We start from the raw sequence: 14,685 nt of genomic DNA on the forward strand, positions 1-14,685 counted from the left end.
TTTTTTTTCTGCTTACTGGTTTGAACCTTCAGGCTTATTATAGTCGGCGTGGAAAATCAATCGAGACTTTGACTCTTGTTTTTGGGTCCGATTTTAATGTCGAAGAAGAGGAAAGGGAAAAAAGACATTTCTTTGCTGCATGTTTTCAAGCCATTTCATGGACAGAACAACTTATTTACAAAGACGAGGACTCGGTCCTCATGAACACATTAGTTAAAAAAAACAATGACGTTAATAATGACGATTTGATGACTGAACCTTAATTACATTTATCCAAATAACGCAGATAAATATATTTATATGATATTTACAGAATACTGAAACTATACAAACATGGCGTATTCTATAAATGACAATGTAGGCACTCGTTAGCCTCAAGCCAATAGTGGAACTTTTTGAATGTACACGTTCTCTCGCACTTTCACACTTTTCTCATGTAGGCTCGGTGGCACGTCGTCCACCTTATTGCTCACACTTTAGTCTTCAGTAGCGCGGACCAGTGATTCGCTAAGTGCGGGAGGGGAGGGGGGGATGGCAACAGTCACGCTCGCCAGACACTACATTAGGTACACCGGCTAATGGATTTCAATAAAAACATTTTTGGGTATTTTTCCTATCTTGCGTTGTTTTTTTTGTTGTTTTTTTTAGTTTCAACATTTTTAGTATTTAGAGTATTTAGAGTATGGCGATTCTTTTCCAATGGACCCGATTTGGCCTGCAAGAGCATTCAATTGATTTCTAAAAACGAAATATTTAAAATGGTTTCTCATTGACAGCAAATATTTCATTTCATTGAATTGATAAAATAATGGCAGATCTCACTCATTTAGACTTTTAAAAAAAAGGCAGTTCAAGAAATCCCTTCGATTGGATACCCGCCTGCTAGAAAATAAGAACCCAGAACATTTTCATTTTTATGGTGTGGTTGAGGTTTTCTGCTTTGGTGTGCCTAATGAAGTGACCTGTGAGTGTATATTCCCTGCCTACGATTTGTTGTTTTAAGATGTTAAGGTTCAGAGACGACAAAGAAGAAAAGATAAGAAATAAAGCAGCTCGGCTGTTTTACAAAGACTATGCGGTACACACATGGACGACTAGACGGGAAGAACGGGGGTGGGGGGGGCCGCACTACAAGTCCGACTCGGGCATGTCCGGCACGTCGGCCATCAGGTAGCCGATGCCGTAGCGACCGTTGGGCGCGGCGTCCGCCTCGGGACCCCCGCCGGCGCTCTGCTTGCGGTAGATGCCGTTGGCGGGCATGGGCGACGGCGCCTCGCTGGGCGTGGTCTTGGCGTGAAGGAGGCTGGCGTCGTCGCCTTCGCCGGGCACGCCGCTCTCCTTGATGATGCGGCCCTTCTTGTAGGACACGGCCGAGATGCCGCCGGCGCCGTCGTCGATCACGCTGAAGTAGCGCAGGGCGAAGACCACCGGTACGGGCAATATGGCCACCACCACCAGGGAAATACACACCGCCACGCCCCATGGAGGGAAGCCCACCAGCTTCTCCTGGGCCTGTTAGGATCCATATAGAAGAACAACAAGTATTGAGGAAAACGTAAGGTACGGTATCGCCCATAAATACCGCACACACACACACACACACACACACGCACGTAACTGACCTGCTCCTGTATCCAGGCACTGTAACTGGGCGGCGTCTTAATGAGCTGGACAAAGCTGGAGCACAGAAGAACCAGCAGCAGGATGGGCGTGATGAACTTCCACATGTAGTAGTAAAAACGGTACGGCCTGAAGCCCAACATGTCCTTCAGGTCCTCAAAGAACCTGATGGAACCATAACACAGGTGAGCTCACCCTAGTAGGATGAATAGCAATTTTCCGCACGCTTGTTCGAAAAACAACATCTGAAGTAGCCAAGGCCGTACTTGTCGATGCCGTAGAACCAAGCGACGGCCAAGTTCTCCAGGATGACCACGATGAGCAGCGGCAGCGTGGCCGAGTAGTCGTCAAACATGGTCACAAAGTAGTTGCCCGAGCGCTGCACGAACACCAACCCGAGGGAGAAAGCCAGCACGCAGCAGCCCACTGGAAGGAGATGGTCACTATATTAGGAACAGCTTTTCCAACTTCTCAATCGATATAAACGTTGAATTTGGCTGACCGGTCAAGAGTTCCTTGCGCACTTTGAAGGTGTCGATGAGCGGCGTGAGGATGCCCTCGATGGTGCCGAACATGCTGCCCAAGCCTAAATTAATCAGCATGAGGAAGAACATGACCGACCAGAAGGGAGAAGCCGGGAAGTGCGTCATGGCCTCCGTGAAGGCGATGAACGCCAGGCCTGTGCCCTGCACTGCCTGATGGGTAGGAGAGATTGGTCAGTGAAGGGTAACCACTTTTTTTTTTTTTCCCCAAAAAATAACAACTAAATCCAAGTTTTTGTAAATATGTGACTTTTTTTTTTCCCTCCACATACGATTGCATCTCTGCCGTACCTTGTTGAGCTCGTCCTCGATACTGCAGGACTCCAATCCGAGCTTGCCGAAGTTGTCCTCCTTGACTCCTCTGATAATGTCGATCATCTGATGGTAGTCGTCCACGCTCACCTTGTGACTGAGGTTGATGTGGTTGGGGATCAGGTTGGCCTCGATGCCGTTGCCCAGCAAATCCGCAATCTTGTTGCTGTTGCTAAAAAAAAATGGAGTTATCCATTTTTCAAATTTGTGTCATTTGATATCGTCTCTTTCAGGGTGGAACGAGACTCACGACAACACGCATCTGTCGTTCATAATGTTGGCCTTGAAGCCCAGCACGGCGAACACCACCAGGGTGGCCAGCACCGACGTGAAGAAGTTGATAAAGGACACCAGCACGGCGTCAAAATGGCAGTTGTTGTCGCGCTTGTTGTAGCTGGAGAAGGCGATGACGCCGCCGAAGCCCAGGCCCAGCGCGAAGAACACCTGCGTGGCCGCCTCGCGCCACACCTTGGCCTCCAGCATGAGCTCCAGCTGGCACACACACACACACACACACAAAAGTGAGTTTCTGTGTCTTTTGAGCGCATGGTGTTTTTTGTTGTGGTCACAAGGGGGCGTTAGAACACCAAAGAACGTTCAAGTCAAATCTTGTTTCCATGGTGATAGAAGCCACAGCAGAATTCACAGCCCTGGAAGCTGATTGGTGTGTTATTGCTATTAACCAGTCAGAAGACTAAGATTATTATTTTATTAAATCCGTTTTTCATCCAGATGGGGTATTTGCTGTACTATTGGTACTGTTTTTTTTTTTTTTTTTCTATGAGCACTTCTTGCGTCCGTACCTTTGGTGTGAACATGTGGCGAATTCCGTCCATGGAGCCCTCCAGGAGGAGCGAGCGAACCAGGAAGCAGATCAACACCACGTAAGGGAACAACGAGCTGAAGTACATCACCTAAAAATGCAGACACAGCCAAGGTCAACAAAATATTTCAAAGACAACAAATAAATTGCTAATCTTTTAGCAAAATCTTAAGGACTAGTTTGTCTTGAAAGGATCCCGAGAAAAAGGCTAAAATTAGTCTCAAATGTGCTAGCTTACAATCATTTTTTGGAAAAAGACAAAGTGTATTATTATTTTAGTCACTGTACAAGGGAAATGATCAGGTCACTACACCCGACATGCCCTACAGTCAGTAAATTCAACTTAAATAAACACACAACACAAGCACGAGACAGAACGAAGGCTACACAAACATTCATTTGGGATAACGCAAACAAGTCAACATTCTCTGTGTACAGCAGGCCAATGTTGCAGGTGGTATTTTCATGGTCAAATTATGACACATCTATTTAAGTTTTGTCCTCCAGCAATATTTCACATAGCACCAAAGATGGCTATCTTCTCAAGGAGATGGTGTCCATGAGAATTGAGAAGGTCATACCACAATTTTGTGTGTGTACAATTTTTAAGATACTGACATTAAGTCCATGCTGTGTTGTGCTAAGTTAGCATGGTATGCTAAATTTGCTACGTTAGTTTAGCAGGCGCTACAATTTATGTCAGAAAGTGGGCCATTATTGTGTCCATCTTTAAGTTGTTTCGACTAACTTTGATGTATCCTAATTAATGTGCCTTAATCATCTACTTATGTCACCAGTAAAGTTACTTGTAATCTTAGTTAAAGGAGTAAAAAAAAAAAAGGAATCAGATCACTTTTTCAAGATAACTAGGGCTAAACTGCTGATAAGCAAAATTAACTTTGGTGGCTGAATTTCCAAAAAATTAAGGAGTACAACTGCACCCAAGGTGAGTCATCAAACTTGCTCCAACCAGACGTTATGCAAGATTTACAAATTATTCGTCTTGCCTAAAATTTCCCTCCCCATGAACCCTGTCCTCGCATCTCCGAAAATCAAGCCAAGCCGAAAGAGCGCGTGTAACCACGGCAACCAGATCCCTTTCACGGCCACCCGCGCTCACACGAGGATATTCCTTGGAGAAAAAAAAAAAAAATCTCTTTGTGCACACGGGAGGAGGGTCTCCATTAATATTCTTTTGTGCTCACACTTGTGAGATGCCTCGTGGGGGGGCTACTATAGAGGAAGTTTGAACTCATCCACCCCAAAACCTGTCTGGACACACCAGGTGAAAGATCCACACAGGTTCTGGAAACGTTATCTTTGGGGATTATTTTCACTGATGTTTCTCAATGACTGCACTAAAATAGAGCAGAGTGGCAGTGGGAGATAGCGTCTAGACAATGGCAGCGGCTGTCGGCCACATTTCAAGCCGCTGAAGCCAAACGGGGGGACGGTCGGTCTGGCGCGACAAATTGGCACGGCAGAGACCACCTCTGTTGAGGGCATCCATCTTGTTTTGTCCAGACAGTAAGACAGTCGTCGCGATAAAACCACAGCTAATGGCAACACCAAATCAGTCTGCCTGACACGGACAACAAAAAAAAAACTCAAGAGTAAAGTCCTCGTTCTCTCAACTGCTAAAACAAACAAAAAAACGGTTAACTGGGGTTGACACTTAACGTGTAATTGATATTGTAGTAAAGTTATGTAACGGTCAGAAAGCGATTAGTGACATTATATTCGATATATCATTAGCGTACGCTGTAGTCGAGGCATGACGCAAGAGGAGGGGATCAAACCAAATTCAAATGTCAAAAACATCAAGAGCTTTCCTCGTGCCCATTTATTCCAATTAGCTCTGGCTTGACCCCCCCGAACATCCGACGTCTAATACTTGTCATGTGCCAAATGGAATGATAAAAAGAAAAAAAAAAATGAAGGTAGGACAGGTCTTCATCCTTCCGGATGCTAGTCACGTTAGCGTCAGCTTTGATGCTGGAGGTCAGCGTAGCTAGGTGAGCTTAAGTATCCAATCCCTTCCAGGAAAATCACATGAGCGACCGAGGACGACACAAGTCGTTAACATCTCTCCATTTTACGCTCCCGAATATTAACACTTTGTTCTCGTAACATTGCCACTTTTTCTGACAATGTAGTATTAGCGACCAGACAAGGCATCCATACTGTTAGCGCGCCGTAAGCTTTCGCCTTAATGTTCGCTAACGAGGTGTGAGAGGATTTTCAAGAAATGGCCTTTTGTTTTATAAGCGCCGTTCCAAATATCCAGCACATTTAACTTGGCTATGTAAGCTGAAACCTTTCCCCCATTTCCCCCAAGAGCATTGAGGCTAAACATACCTTCCCGGACGACTGGATTCCCTTGATCATGGCCAGGCAGACCATGGACCAGGCCCCCAGCAGGCACAGGGTCATCTTCCAGTTGAGTCCTCCGCTCTCGGAGATACTGTCCGAGATGTTCAGGGCCTCGCGGTACCAGTAGTAGGTGGTGGCTGAGCTCTTCTCACACTCTGGCACCACAACTGCGCGGTAAAAAGTAGCTTTGTGACGATATTATGTTTCAAAATGTTTAAATGTAACATTAGAACTTAGTAACCCTCACTGATATGATCATATCTCATACTAACATTAAATTGTCTATCTTTGAAATGAACTTACATGTGCTGTTCTTGTTCTTGACCAGCGGACATTCGTGCCATGGCAACGGTTGCTGGAAGGACTGTGAGAAGTAGAAGAGGCTCCAGCTGATGATGACGTTGTAGTAGAGAGCCACGAAGAAACACACCTGTACAAAGCGTCTGTTATTGGTCCTGGAAGTCCAAAAAATCTAAGAGGCGTTAAGGATTCAACAACAGAATTCAAACGCGCCAACAGCTAGCAAGCTAACGTTTTGGACTCACCACACAGCTCGCAAAGCCGATACCTCCCAGTCGAGGGCTGATGTAGTTCCACACGCCGATGCTGCCCCGACGGATGCGCTGACCCACTGCTAGCTCCAGGAAGAAAAGCGGGATGCCAATCAACACCAGCAGGATCAAGTAGGGCACCAGGTAAGCCCCTAAGGATCAAAATAAAACAAGCGTTCTTATATTAAATCAAACTTTGTTTATTTCAACAATACTGTACAGGTGCAAAGATAAATCGATGAATTGACAATGAATCGATTATCAATTTTTTGGGGGGAGAACTGCAGAACCATACGTCATAGCTTAGCATTAGCTTCCAGTTTGATATCATGAGGTTCATCTCAATAAATTAAAATGAAGCAGGAAACTGTTCACGTTTTGACCCACTTTAACACGAAGTGGGTTATTTTTAAGAGGCATGACACACAAGGCACCCTTATTAAATCAAATGTTACAAGTGTCTGTCTTCAAGGAGGTTTTTCCTCCAAGATGAAGTCGAAAATGACTCGGAAGTAGGATTACTATGAAATCTCCTTGAGAATTCAAGTCTTAGTCGAGCTTTCGGTGTACTACTTCCGTGTGCACTCGAAAACCACAAAAATCAGTTAGCGCAGCATTGTGTCATAGCTTTCAAAATGCCATGATGAAAGCCGTTTGGGCATTTTTTCAAACCCGCTAAAATGACTGTTGGCATGTTAGCATTGTTGACATTTTTAGCGATTACACAATCTGCCCACGTGTGTATTGTATCGCTGGTAGTTTAATCCGTCGCCAAATAGTGTTTTGTTTATCGTTTCCTCAGACAGGATGTTCTTAAAGTCCCACTGCCCCTCCCGGGTGTAACGCCTGTTGTCTTAACAATTAGATCATCTTATTCAATTTCATTCCTCTTTGACATCAGTCAGCATCAAACCCGCATCCACCTTCCTCCCAGCTGGTCTCCCATTGTCTTTCCAAAAGCAAATATTATGATATTAGAATCTTTTATCTTTTGACCAAAAATAGCCTCAGCACTACGATAGTTGAAGTTTGGATGTTAACGTAAGATCATTAACGCTGAAAAAAAATCTTGACATTTAATCCAAAAAAAGCATTGCCACGGCCTCGCTATATACTCTTGTTTTGGTTAGCAACAGCAGTTGGTTACATTGTTTATTTTATAGTAGAAACTTCACTTCCTTTCTCCCTTGCTGGACCCCAACCGGTGGCTGAATCATTCATTGACTCAGTCTAAAGTTGTACAGTAGCCCTGAATCCTTTTTCCACCCGGGCCTGGACTTTCTTAAAGAGACAGTAGCACATGGCCTGTGGCACCATGAGAAGAAATTTGTATCTTATAATAGATGAAAACTAATGACAACATTGAGGTTTCTGGTGTGTGGGAGTGGGGGGGGGAGCTGCGCGTGTGTGTGTGTGTGTGTGTGTGTGTGTGTGTGTGTGTGTGTGTGTGTGTGTGTGTGTGTGTGTGTGTGTGCATTTTGGTTCTGGGGCTGCGTGTCATTTTAATGAAATTACTCTTGACCACAGCAGGGTGACCAGAGCTGTTTAAAGCAGGCCTGACTCTCTGGGTGACTCAAGCGAGGAACGACCTGACTCACAGCATGAGTGTGTCAGACACCTTACTGTAAAGGAGCAGAAATGTAAAACACACATACACAGAAACTTAATCGAGAAAATGAACAAAATCCTAATGTGCAAGGGGATGCTGCTTTACTGTTGTTGGTTTTGGTCATTTTGGTTCTCTTTTGTTTGGTTAATCAAACAAAACCAAATAAACAACGAAAAGGAGTATTACCCGAACCCTGAGCAACTACACTTGACTTCCCTTTTAAGATGTCATCTCTCCATTAGGTAAGATCAGAGATCGACAAGGAGTGGTGAATGAATTACGCATCGACCGAGAACAGAGACACAATGTTTGGAAGCGACCTTGAAGCGGTCGTCATGTGTCGTTTAACAGCTCCCGGGAACATAAACGTGGACGCTCAGAATGGACGCAAACGGTCATCTAATTACCTCCGCCATTCTTCTGGCACAGGTAGGGAAACCTCCAGACGTTGCCGAGGCCTACGGAGAAGCCCACCTGGGCCAGGATGTACTGCAGCTTGCTGTTCCAGGCCGGCCGTTCCTCTTCCTCCTCCTCCTCGCCGTCGGAGCCGCCCTCTTCCACGTCGCCCTCCTTGCCGTCGCCGTCATGGTCGCCGATGATCAGCGAGCTCTTCTTGAAGGAATCGTCGCAGGCGTCCTCGTTGGAAAGCAGGTCCCGGGCCGATTCTGTGACATCGTCGTCAAGCTCTCTCTTGACGGCTTTGCTGTTTTTGGGCATTTGATAATGCAAACGAGGGCGAGGGATGCCACGTGCTTATTGTTGTTGGGTTACGGTTGCGCAATTGTCCCGCCTTTCAACTTTTCCGTTTGTCGGAGTCCGTGGGATTTCGAGGAAAGAAGTTTTTAGTTCGTCATTATCACCAGATCTGTGTAAGACAATGGGAAAATTAATCAGCAGATCACACGGACAAATTGAAGCATTTTCAATACATTTGCCATTTTGTTTTCTCACATCCGCAACTGCATCTCAGTTCACATATATTATTTCCCCTATTTCTTTTTTCATTCTGGGATTTGCTATGTTTGAAACAGCCAGTTCTTTCTCCGAGGATAAATTTGTAACCCCAAAAACCTTGAAAGCCTCGCCGTGAGCGATGCTGTTTAGCGAGGGTGTAAAGTAATGTTTTTATTCTTTATCTTTTGGATATTCTAACCAAAGTACATCACAGACACATGGGAACTGTGGGAAAAAAATACAATATATGTTTTTTTTCCCATGAAATTTCCACGTATAGCGGGACTATGAAAATAAGCCGCATGGCTGGAGAAGCGATGGGAGTGACACTATCGCATTTCTCACACTTTCTAAAGAAATAATTGGGGGTAACCAAACCGAATCAAACTTGTTCATTTTAAGATGTACCTATACACACCTGGTAAAAAAAAAAAAATCTGTTTGGTGTTGCTGTTAATCTATTGGGCTTGGCGAGAATAATAAATATGACAAAAGCTACGGCCATATTGAATCGTATCGCAACCTCACTGCATCGAATGGTTCCAATTCAAAATATTCTACCATACTATTTTTTAAATCATATCGTATCAAGACACACTACCACTCACATGATTTCAGATTTTTTTGGGGGACAATTTTAGAATCTCCAATGTAGCTAACATGCATCTTTTTGGAATATGGGAGAAAGCCAAATGACACATCCAGAGGAGATCATGTAAACTCCAGAGATTCAAACCCAGAACCTCTCCTTTGTGAGTAAAAGTTTGTCTTGCCGCTTTATATTTCAAATGAAACATCAATTTACTAATAAATTGTAAGCATAAAATATATGAAATTGATTATTTTACAAAAACAGCATATTCTTATTTGATCATTTACCATTGACCATTTAACTAATAAATAAATAAATAAATAAATAAGCAACTTTAGAGGTGGAGTAGTAACATTCATACAAAAAAATATGACAGGACTTTTAATGTAAATATTGGGCGAGTCGATTTATTAAAAAAAAGCGGGGTAGGTTTGCTTTATCTTACACCCCCCCTTCCCGTAAAAAAAAAGCCTGCCTCATACAGAGAACGGACTACTATACAATAAATAACGAGGGCATTTTTAAATCATGACACGGATTATTTTAGCAAAGGCACTCTATTTTGGGTAGTCTCGGTCTGTGCAGATATACCTAATACATTTTCTGATGGTTTGAGTGATGTGGGGAAAATACCCAAGGGTGGGGACGACGCGCCACGCGCAACATCAGGCCATTTTGATTTATATTCTTTTCTCCTTTGTCGAACACAAGGATTTAAAACACAAGGATTAAGACGATTAATAGATTTACATAGTTCCAGATTAGCCTATCTTTCCGCGGAGGATGCTGAGTAACGGGAAATCTTGTACGGCGCCACGCATGGTGGTTTAACCAGGCCGTAGTGTGGAAAAATGACACCACAGCATTTAGATATGTACAAAATTTACAATATGAGTAATTATAGGACGTGTGATCGGTTGACGAATCACACAATGTGCCCTTTATGAGCCATCCTGCCTCCCAGGCGTCCGCGTGTGCTATTTCATCATCCCATCCACGCGCGCGCACGTTGGTACCCCAGCCCTAACCCAGTCTACCTCACATGCACGCGCACGTATGCGCACTCGCATCCTGGGGATGCTCCGTAGAGCGAACTCACCTAATGAAGACAAATAAACGCCGAGAAGAAGCGAAGACGTCTCAAGGGATGAAATTGTGCGAGCACATACACGGGGCGGACATTATCACTCGTTCGAAAAGCGTCTAACGTCGTGCGGTGTGCTCAGTGTTCGATGTGATCTGGCTCGCCGGTGCCGCTACCCCACTGTGTTTCTTGGCTTGCCAGCGGGGCGTACCACAACAATGAAATTGAGGGTGCTACCTCTCATTTTCACCGTTGTCAAATGATTACATCTCAGTTTCTAAACCGCAGATTGCTGTCATGTCTCTTTAGCCTGGCATTTATACACGATTAAAGCTATTTGAGCGCAACTTTGTGGAGCTTCTACCGTCTTGAAAGCAGACATTTCATCCGTAAATCCCCCGTTTCTGTTCAACTTTGGTACGTTCCACTACTAGCATGTCATTACCGAAAGGGGTTGGCGCTTAACAGCAATGTGGCTCTGTTTGTAAACCGCACAGGAAATATACGTACTCTTTGAAGATACTCTCTTTTATACTCTTTTTCCACATTTGAATTGGTGATCAAAGTGATTGTTTGACATTCATCTTACTAGAGAGGAAGCCTAACTTACTCAAAAGTGAAATTTATCCATTTTGTTTCTCAAATGAAGGAAGAAATAATAATGGTGGAGTGCAGAAATGAGAATATTTACTTTTGATATTGTAAAATTCTGAGTATTTGGTCAAGATTAAATTAAAACGGGCATCTAAAAGTTTTCATTAATTTGCAATGATTGTTTTATGTTATGTCTTCTGTAAAGCGCTTTGTGGTTACAGCTGCAGTCGTGAAAGTGGTTTATAAAATGAGTTGATCACAGTTAGTTTGGTTTATATTACTGGTTTTGAAAATATCAACATTGCCTTCTTTCCACACCTAACAAAATGAAAGTACTACATTCATGATTTGTTGAGAATGAAGGACGGTTTTCATGCAGCTCTTCCTCCAGGCAAATGGATCTTTTCAGACTCCACACATGCTCAGTACAGTTTGTCTTATGATTAGAATGGTTGGAAATAGGAATGGACCATTCTTCCTTCAAGGCACAAATACTAGATTTTTCACCCTAGATATTACGCATCACGCTCATAAGCTTGATATGAAAGAAGCTCAAGCACTGGTGGCGTTTAGATGACATGAATATCTTTTGTACCTCTGGCAGGACCACACTTGTCCCCAAAGTAAGCAGACTTTCACTTTCAATTTTGAAAATAAGATCTCAGATATATAAAAAAAAAAAATAAAAAAAAACCTGAATGACTTGTCACTCCACTATTAGGCATCACTTACAGTACATGCTCAACTTTCTTTTTTTTTCCTTTCTGTCTCCTCTTAATAATTTGCTTTGGCCTGTTGTGTTGTTTTGCATAGATGTGAAAACTGACTCAGTAATGAGACGATTGAGCTAACATCACATAACCCCAGACAAAACTTATCAAAAATCATGCTATCTAGAAAATCCAAATTATAAACTGTCTGACTCAACTAACTAGCAAGACAGTAAGCAACCAACTAACCTACTATTTAGGCCAAGTTTGTCCTTTGACCTGAATGTCCGCGTGATTCCTCATTAGCACTATTAGCTCTGCGATGCGCCGTTTAGTTATTGTTGTTTGGCAACTAACTTTTGCTGGTACAGGGCGTCAAGAAATTCTTGTTTTGAGTCAACCGTGACCACAAAACACACAAGTGATTCACAGGTGTCATCTCGCTGGAGCGCCCACGTTGAATAGTTGATGGCGTGCTTGTGACTTTCGTAACACGAAGCCCATGGAAAGTTGAGGCGTGTTGTTTTACACTGCGCGTCACAGACACGCTACATCTCAGCCAATGAAGATCACCTGCCATGGAAGCCATGAATCAATGAATGAATGAGTCAGTCGGTCACTGGAAATCATCTTTACAAAGAGATTTACAACCCATAAAATAGTCATTATCAATTGTCAACAACATGGTGACCCACAAGGCCGCCCCCTTTCCCTCCAGCACGTACGTATACATTGAAGGGCTGCAAAAAATGACATATTCAACCACATCGTCTTTTCACTTTACATGGCCACATTTTTAGAACTACAAAACATCTTATGTCAGTACAGGTTTTTTTTTTTATTACATCTTTTCGACGTCCTGAAATATCACTTTGATCCTCATGAGACATTGGTGAGAGTCTACAAAGTATCTGAAACATCACACGTGTTTACTCACAAGACTTTTCTATTCAATCAAAAAAAAATCAACATCCTGCCCCCACGGTCCCAAACTTTGATGATTGTTGATTATTTAGAATATCATTGTGGTACAGTAAACTTTGGAATCGTGGGACCGCGAGGCGTTCACCTTGTGAGGAACAAGGACTTTTCATGTCTTCTTGGAAGCCTGCAAGTACAACGCTACTGTGATAAAGGTAAAGAAAACACTATTTCTATCTGCGTGTTGTGTCTTTTTGTTCGACCCTTCTAGGATACTTGAGTTTGTTCAAACTGTCCTTGAAACCACACACACACACACACACACACACACACACACACACACACACACACACACACACACAGTCATGGGGCCTGTAAAGTTCATAACTGTATCCCACATAAGTGCTCCATTTTACTCCGTTATTCAAATTTAAATATTTTCCCCCCCATGGCAAATAATGTGAGTGAATTTATCTGAACATTTTCATCTTCTCTCTCAATGTTTCAGGGTTAGGTAATTTAGGTAATTACCTGTTCAATGGTGATTGCCACTCATTTTATGTTTACCATCACTGATACCCTTTTGTCATAATTTTTTTTTTTTTAAATCCCCAAATAATCAAATTGAGTGAGTCACTCCTTGACTTTGTACCTGAAAGTTGTACCTGGGGGTTCTTTTTTTTTTCTTTTCAAAGAAGCTGTTATTTATTGTTTTATCTTATCGTTGTTGTTGTTGCCAAAGAAATTTTATTTAAGCTCTTCATTGCAATTACTTTTGGCCACCTCTGTGCTGAATTTAAGATTCATTCAGTGACTTCTGTCAGACTAAATGCATGCATGTAAATTGTTAGCTACATGCTACAAGATACGCCAGCGATGTCACTGGCAACCCAGTAGGGAAATAATTCAGAGCATATGACTAAAAAGAGAATGTACTGTGCTCCTACACAGAATCCTCAAGTTCATACAAGAAATAAGAAATCAGGCTAAGGCTAATCAGGAGAAGAAATGTCGGACTTTGTAAACTTGATACACTTTGGAGGAATTTTGCCTAATCACGGGATCCGATTGAATGTACTTAGGTCACACTTATGTTGGAAATACTCTCTGGGAGGGTCGGGGTAGCGGTTGGGGCCAAATAGGGCTGTTCATGACCTTACAGAAGTGAAGAATGCATTGTGGCGACAGGCTAGTAGCGGATTAGCCCGCTTCAGCGTTTCTCCTCCCTTCGCTCTTAGTATGTGCAAATTATCGCACGGCGTTTAATCTGGCTCAGTTCGGAAAGAGTCATCTACGAGGTATCCCTCGGGTGGAGTTCAAGTTCGGGACATGTTTGTGACTTTATGTTTATTACAGACTCTGTTGAGAGTCATCAAATGCTAACGCTAAACTGGAATATGTAAATTGATGAACAGTCCTACACATCATCGGCACAAATGGCCTCGGCAAAGTTTGACCTCAGAGCTTGGTTAACGGCTACAGAAAACTTTTGGGCAGTAAAAACAGGCTATTCAAACAACACCATTGATGAGTGTCATCTGCTGTGCAAACGTACGGCTCGCCGTTGTCTGGCCGCTGACTGCGGCGCCTGCACTCGGACAAAAGCTGCGTACACCTTGCCCCGCGAGAACTAATCGGAGTAGACAAGGTTTGCTGATGGAGGCGTTTTTTACCAATTCAACTAGCGCCGCAAAGCTAAGCAAACATAAGCCATGATCGCCACTGAAGTTGTGTTGTGACCCGAGGGGACGTTTATAATACACTCGTGTTCACAGTAATGGGCTAATGGCTGTGGGGTTTTCAAAGAAGTCAGTAAAGCTCAAAATCCTTCACATCTGTTTTGCATGGAGTCCACCTGAAGGGAACTAGCCCAGCCCAAGACCATTTTATTATCATAATATCATAATTATTGAATTTAATGATTGCAATTATTGCTCAGACAACGATGTATTGATCTGAAGTGGTTCTAAGAAGTTGTACTTAATATAAGTTCAGTAATT

General features: G+C 43.2%; 1 protein-coding gene across 1 annotated transcript; it reads right to left on the reverse strand.

Moving 5' to 3' along the window:
- Nucleotides 1–73: 73 nt before the first annotated feature.
- Nucleotides 74–10,638, reverse strand: slc6a15 (solute carrier family 6 member 15). The gene is made up of 12 exons (XM_085913327.1): nucleotides 10,476–10,638; nucleotides 8,238–8,695; nucleotides 6,216–6,373; nucleotides 5,974–6,100; nucleotides 5,656–5,837; nucleotides 3,278–3,388; nucleotides 2,725–2,966; nucleotides 2,454–2,646; nucleotides 2,123–2,315; nucleotides 1,887–2,046; nucleotides 1,623–1,785; nucleotides 74–1,512 (listed from the first exon to the last, which is right to left on the reverse strand). Exons 2-12 carry the CDS (start codon nucleotides 8,545–8,547, stop codon nucleotides 1,129–1,131), a joined length of 2,223 nt encoding a protein of 740 aa, XP_085769453.1. The 5' UTR covers nucleotides 8,548–8,695; nucleotides 10,476–10,638; the 3' UTR covers nucleotides 74–1,128.
- Between the last annotated feature and the right edge of the window lie 4,047 nt (nucleotides 10,639–14,685).

Source organism: Syngnathus leptorhynchus, chromosome 6 (assembly GCF_054491065.1).
Source record: "Syngnathus leptorhynchus isolate UIUO chromosome 6, UIUO_Slep, whole genome shotgun sequence".
Taxonomy (NCBI): Eukaryota; Metazoa; Chordata; class Actinopteri; order Syngnathiformes; family Syngnathidae; genus Syngnathus; species Syngnathus leptorhynchus.